The sequence below is a fragment of the Palaemon carinicauda genome, chromosome 44, assembly GCF_036898095.1.
Source record: "Palaemon carinicauda isolate YSFRI2023 chromosome 44, ASM3689809v2, whole genome shotgun sequence".
In the NCBI taxonomy this organism is placed as follows: Eukaryota; Metazoa; Arthropoda; class Malacostraca; order Decapoda; family Palaemonidae; genus Palaemon; species Palaemon carinicauda.
Genome location: NC_090768.1, coordinates 30,292,536 through 30,300,123, shown reverse-complemented (window position 1 = coordinate 30,300,123; position 7,588 = coordinate 30,292,536). Strand labels below are relative to the sequence as shown.

At 32.9% G+C, this 7,588-nt stretch overlaps 1 protein-coding gene across 3 annotated transcripts in view; it reads left to right on the top strand.

Annotated features, from left to right (window-relative positions):
• Window positions 1-428: 428 nt before the first annotated feature.
• LOC137634239 (uncharacterized) overlaps window positions 429-7,588 on the top strand; it is an 11,192-nt gene continuing 4,032 nt past the window's right edge. Inside the window, exons 1-4 of one of the 3 annotated variants that reach the window (XM_068366515.1) lie at window positions 429-2,747; window positions 3,112-3,126; window positions 5,826-6,000; window positions 7,574-7,588. The exon at window positions 7,574-7,588 is cut by the window's right edge and continues 81 nt beyond it. In XM_068366515.1, coding sequence (XP_068222616.1) covers window positions 774-2,747; window positions 3,112-3,126; window positions 5,826-6,000; window positions 7,574-7,588 — 2,179 coding nt within the window. In that variant the 5' untranslated portion in view covers window positions 429-773. The remainder of the gene's footprint in view (window positions 2,748-3,111; window positions 3,127-5,825; window positions 6,001-7,573) is intronic. The other 2 variants (XM_068366516.1, XR_011042489.1) reach the window with 2 other exon arrangements.

Below are 7,588 nucleotides of genomic sequence, written 5' to 3'. Positions count from 1 at the left end.
CTCCACTGATTGTTGAATATATTCTTTCAGTATTTATTTCCTTTCAACAATACCATATACTTAATGAAGATTTATCTATTGAAGTTTTTCTCAAAATCCTTTAAAAGAATAACTTTTCTTTCTTTGAGAAATGCATTCCTTTTTACTACCCTTTATCAACGGGTTAAATATTAAATATGTTTTTTTCTTTTATTTTTCAGGTGAATTCATAATACTATGAACCAAGAGAAAAGTGGATACCCAAAAGGCAATCATTAAAAGGAAAAATAGAAAACAGAGATTTCAATTAATAATTACATCATGTTTAGAAACTAAAACATGAGAGAAACATTTGTTGATCTGATTTTATCTGAAAAACAAAGCATTTGAATTGTTTCAGATTTTTCGTATTTGACTTATTTTCTATTTATACATCGACTGCCTAAATGAAAAGTGCACCCAAGATGCCATTTATATGAAAAAATAGCATGATTGAATATTCCAACTAATTTTCATATCAAAATTATCTGAAAGGATAATTCAATAAAGTAAAGTTTTTCTTTACTAAAATTTTATGAAACTGGTATTCCTGAATGCATATAAGAGTGCTATTATTTATCAAAACTTTCATAATGTTAAAGTTCAACATTGAATTTAGAACACTTATTTGTTAAAAAATGTTTAATAAGTACTGGTGCTACTGACAAATAAAACTACTCTCTATCTGCCGAGCAATAAAGACGAACTACTTCCAAGTTTGTTGCTTACATATCAGAATAAGCAATACATCGAGGATGGCTCTCTTTGAAAATACGTCAGTCTCCGGTGGGCTTCCAAATCATACCCATGAAGAAAGCAATTATAAGGCCGCAGACCCTTTTGGAATTGGAATTTTTAAAGACTACATGCTGAAAATCTTGCCTTTTAATGAAACATGGATTAAAAGCACATCATATGCCAATGGCACCAGAGTGGAAAACACACGATATGCAAATGGCACCACAGTGGAAAACACACCACATGTCAATGGCACCACTGTGGAAAACACACGATATGCAAATGGCACCACAGTGGAAAACACACGATATGCAAATGGCACCACAGTGGAAAACACACCACATGTCAATGGCACCACTGTGGAAAACACACCATATGCAAATGGCACCACGGTGGAAAACACACCACATGTCAATGACACCACAGTGAAAAACACACCATATGCAAATGGCACCAAAGTGGAAAACACACATGTTAATGGCAACACTGTGGAAAACATACCATATACAAATGGCAACATAGTGGAAAACACACCACATGTCAATGGCACCAATGTGGAAAACACACCATATGCAAATGGCACCACAGTGGAAAACACACCACATGTCAATGACACCACTGTGGAAAACACACCATATGCATATGGCAACACAGTGGAAAACACACCACATGTCAATGGCACCACTGTGGAAAACACACCATATGCAAATGGCACCACTGTGGAAAACACACCATATATCAATAGCATCACAGTGGAAAACACACCATATGTCAATGGGCCCACAGTGGAAAATCCCAAAGTATTCTGTAATGGTACTAATGGTTATCACAAAAACTATATAAACGAATATCACAATGGTAATGTCCTGTCCTCGAATTGCATGGTTGATAATGAAAAATATGCCAGAGTCAATAACTTTCAAAATACCAAAAGTAGGCTATCTTCCAAAAACATCTATGATACAGCATGCCCCCTTGAAATAGCTGTGAGTGGCACAGCTGGGCGTTATCTCAGGGCAAGACGTAACATCTCTGCTGGGGAAGTTTTATTTATAGAGCCTCCGATTGCAATGGCAACCAGACCGAAATCGCCACCTCATTGCATGAACTGCTATAAACTAACAAGCTCATTTAAATGTCTGGAATGTGGATTCTTTCTCTGTGGCCCAGAATGTCTCACAGATTTTCATAAGATGGAATGCCAGTTTCTCAAACACCTTGGAGCAGCTGATAATTCAGATGATAAAAAAATGGAGCAACCTTTGGTACAGAGGCTTCAGGAAATGCCCCGTGAGATGCGTGCACAAGCAATGGCAATGATTGAGAGAGCAAAGGAAGCCTCGAAAGAACAGAAACATCAGGAAATAATGCAACAATACGTCATTTTAGCGACCCTCCGAACAATGCTCGTCATACAAGCAAGCGAATTCTACAAAAATGTCATAATGGCTATGCAAGCAAACCTTGAACATGGAAATGAACGTTACAATATGAACCAAAAACTGATAGTTGATGTTATAGTTAACAGATTAAGAGCTTCCAATGATTCTGAACTTATTCATAGAATCTGTTCTGTTTGGGACACAAATGCATTCCAAGTAGTCCTCCCCCAAAATAGTAGAGTTCAAGGACTGTTTCCTTTGGCTGCTCTTATAAACCATGATTGTCGGCCAAATGCACAGCAGTGGTTCAATGAAAAGGGGGAGCTGGTCTTGAGAGCCATCGACTATATACCCAAAGGAGCCATTGTGTCCATTTCCTATACAGATCCTCAATGGAGTACCATTGTCCGCCAGAATCACCTGCAAAAATGCAAGCAGTTTTCTTGTACCTGCAAGAGATGTCTGGATCCCACTGAACTGGGAACATTCATTGGGTCCTTGATCTGTGTCAGATGTGGTTCGCCCATGATTTCATCTGACCCACTGGACACAACAGCTAATTGGGTTTGTACTATTTCTACGTGCCGACATACAATGGAAGCCAAGCAGGTAAGAGAACTGAAATTTAATGTAGTACTAAATCACTTGAATACGTGACAAAACCTGCATTGGTGGAAAAAGAATAAATTGCTAAATACAGCTGAGATATGCATAGAACCACTGTTGATGCTGTAATGCTACTAATCTTATATGAATAAATATGGAGCTGTGTGTCACTTAATACCCTTTTCTGTAGTGAATTCATTGTCATTTGTCTCTCATATGCATTACGTGAAATAATTTTTGGAAATATTTGTTTCTACCTGCATGTGGTGGACTGTCTTTTTATGGTAAGATATATGTTACCTGTCAATATTCTCTTGTCCTCTTAGCAGGATTGAGGAGTGGACTAAATCTTTTCTATACATTTCAGAGTGATGAAAACCGAGTAAGTACTATGTACGTGGAAAAAATGGGGCAAACAGGACAAAAGCCCTGCTATTAATATATTTCAAACTATTCTTAAACACACATCCCAAGCATAAACGTTTCAAATATTATTCTGAAAATTAAAATGTTCCAGGCATGAATTGTCTGAAGCTGGAATTCTAATTACTAGGTTCAGAACGTACAGTACTTCGCAAATACTTTACTTTTAATGACTTTGGATGGCGACTGAGTTCAGTGCTAAAGTTCTGCATCACAAAAACGTAACTTTGAAAAACAAAAAAAAAGAAATATAAGCAAAGATAAAAGTATGGGGATTTAAACAAGTGAAGTGGGATAAAGATTAAAAATCCCAGATTCCTTTGAATCCCCAGACTTCTGTTGCGTTTTGTTTTCTTATTTGAAGAACTAAAAACCCATTTCATTTCCTCCCTAAATCAGATTTACATTACAGCATCCACTCGAATGTCAGTTTTGATAAAATGTTAACTGATTTGCAGAATACAAAACTATCCTAATTCATTAAGGATAAAATATGACCAGATTCTTCAGTTATCTTGATTGGGCTTCGCTTAAAACCTTACAGCTACAACTTGTTATTCATAGATTATGATAAAACAAAATTCCAAAAAACAAAAAATCTCGAGTAACACCTGCGTTAAAACTACAGTTGGTAGGAATTTAAATGTATCTAAAAGTTTGTCAAATAAAATTACTGAATAAAAACTTGTACATATTTATGGGATGCTTACTTAGTAATTAACCATGATATTTCGAGGACTTGCATATTTCATAACAACAGCTTCCTAATTTTAAATTATTCGCTAAATATTGCTTTATTAGCTTATTTAAATTTGTACTAATTTATTTTCTCTTTGCACGATACTTTGAAGCAATAAGAAATTATCTTATTTCAAATAAACTGAAATAAATCTACTCATTCCAAGAAGAAGGTATGCACTGATAATTACAATAGTTAATAACTTGAGTGAAGATGAATTGTAGTTTGTTTGGTGTTATCAGCTGTATGAAGAAAAAAGAAATATATGAGGAATAGGTAATCAAGAGAGGGATGCAATGTTGGACTATTTGACCTAAATAACATTATAGTGGAAATATATCAATGAGTGGCTGGTACTTTAGCCAACATACCACACACACACGCACACACACCCATATATATATAAATATATATATATATATATATATATATATATATATATATATATGTAGGCTATATATATATATATTTATATATATATATATATATATATATGTGTGTATATATATATATATATATACATATACATTAGGATATATTGTACATATATATACATATAAATACACACACATACACCTAAAACTAACATACACACAATATATATATACGTGTATATATACATATATAAAGTATATATATATATATATATATATATATATACAATATATATATACATATATAATGTATTTATATACAATATATATACATATATATATGCATATACTATATATATTCATATATTTGAATATACATATACAAGTATATATAGTGTATATATGTATATATATTTACACATTTAGGTTATGCATATATATACATTTATATATTTCTTTATATATATATATATATATATATATGTGTGTGTGTGTGTGTCTGTGTAGACATATACATATATATTATGTACATCTAAATATTTATATCTCCATATTTATACATATAGTACATACAATATATAGAAACATATATGCAATATATATATCCACACACTATATATATATATTTATATACATATATATATGTATGTATATATATATATATATATATATATATATATATATATATATATACACACACAATGGTTCCCACCAAGTAAATCAACGCAATGGTTACTGACACATTCATAATTTAATTACCGAAATACTAAAAAATCTTTAGAGGCACAACTTCCACATTAGCTGCTACTTGCAACTACAAAGATGGCTGATTAACAAGACCTTCAACACCTAACACACACAACTATTTAACTCTCTATCTAGCTTCCCTCACTGCGCCTATCCATGAATTTCTTGCTCCAACCAGTTCGATTCAAATAAGATTCTCATTTCCCTTTTAAGGCCACTAAAACATTTTCCATATCTTTGCGGTATGCTGCTTTTCCGCTCTGTAACTGTTTTTGCCAGTCTTATTGTAGTAACATGTAAAATATTTTTTCGACGAACTACCTATGTTTTGAACCCTCTAACATGTCAAGTTTCTTCAACTGAGAGGCATCTGCAACTTAACCAAACGGAACATTTTGTTGTTATAAATTTTCACTCATGCAAGTTTTTGTAGTTGTACCTTGATATGACCTAGAAAAAGGCGAATGGCTCGCATACCTAACTTCCTGAATAACATTCAGTTAATTTGTGTGGCAACCCCAGTGCTTATGCCGTCTGGTAGAATTTAGACGTCCAATCAGTTAGGCAGTGACTATGTGCTGATTTTTTTATTTCCATCTTCCATATGAGATATGAAAGTTTTAAAACACAATGCCAGTTTTTCATGTCTGACAATTAGTCAGTCAGTATGGCAATCCCTCTCCCAATGTCTTACAAACATCGGACAGACAGTCATGCAAGACAATTGACTTCCCTCCTCATCCCTCTTCCATACCAGTGTGTTCATCCATTAACCCCCTTCCATGTGATCACTTCCAGATCTTAAGTCTAGGAGCCAACTTGGGTGCCCTCACACAGAAGGTGAACCCCTGCAACGTGGCGGCTGTCACTTCTTTAGCAAAACTCCTCGAGAGGCAGGTGCATCCCAACCACTACTCCCTCTTGCAGATGTACTTGTCGGTAATTAACGTCTTAACAGATAAGGATTTAGCAGGTGAGACGGCCCAGAGAGAGAGAGAGAGAGAGAGAGAGAGAGAGAGAGAGAGAGAGAGAGAGAGAGAGAGAGAGAGAGAGAGAGATACTCATTCATTAGAAAATAAGTTGATCTGTATTATACGATCAATCTTCTCTGATACAGTTAAGTAAATTATGTACGCTTGAAAAAAATAATAACCAAAATAATCAATAATAAATTTTAAGGGAAAATTTGAATACACGTCCGCCGAGAAAGAAATTTAGAGGGTTTGGCAAAAAAAAAAATAGATTAACAAAAGACTAAACAAAATATAATTTGTCAACCGATGATGGAAGTTTGAAGAACTTTCGTTCTAATATAAGAAGCTTTTGAAGATATCTAGCAGCCCAATTATTTTTTCTTCTTCACCGAAGTGAGGGATTTAAACTTTTGAAATAAACTCGAGCATTCACGTCAATATAAATTATCTAAAAAGAGTGATATAGTAAAAGAAAAAAATGGAAATAAATATCATATTGGTTTAAGAGTAACCAGAGAATGTAAAAACAAATATCTGTTCTCCTCAAAGTAATCTATGAACATGAGATAAGTAATAAACTCACAATAAAGTAATTCCTTTTTAGGCTTTGACAACAGAGAAAACAAATCTAATCATACTTAAAAAATACAAAACCCAATTTTCGAAATTTGACTTCGAAAGCTGAGAATGAACGAAGTGACCCATGCACTACAATTCGTCGCTTATAAATCATAAGAACTGTTATAGGTTTAGCCACCACATGTTAAATGATTCTAAATTCTAGTTATTTTTAAGAAAAATAACTATAATAATTAAAAAGCAATAATAGACAAACACGCCTGGTAAATCAGCATATGAGTAGTTCATATATTTAGGTAAAGATTTACAAACATAATTATCTTTTAACTTCGGTGTGTGAGGGAATTTGGATAACAAAGTGCAAGCGTGCATTTGCCAAAAGCCTAAAAATTAGACAAAAGATGCACTACTCTTTAAGGCTTACAAAAAGAAAAAATAACCAAGTAGCATTTCAATTCACAGCAGTACAAAAAGACACATCACTTTTTAAGCAATGCACTGAAATGCCAAATCATGTTACTAGTTTTCTTCTTTTATGTTCCTTGGATTATTTCAACAAATTATAGGAGTTTGTTTGCTATATATAAACACACACATACACACACAAATATACAGTATATATATATATATATATATATATATATATATATATATATATATATATATACATATTTATATATATATTATATATAATATATATATATATAAATATATATATATATATATATATATATAACTATATATCCATAAGGACTATAACTCTTATTTTATCACTAACTTCTCATGTTAATAAGGATCAAGATATTTAACCTGAACAACCACGAAGATAATTCAGTATGACCACGCATTCAAAATGACAATCTAAAAATCATAGAGCTATCACACAGTTAACTGACATACTATCAACACAAAGCACTCCAGAAAAAAACAAACAGTATCTGATAGAGCAGCGCTGACGTAAAGCTATCAATGTACTACCTTTTATTCCAATAGAAGTGAGTGACGAGG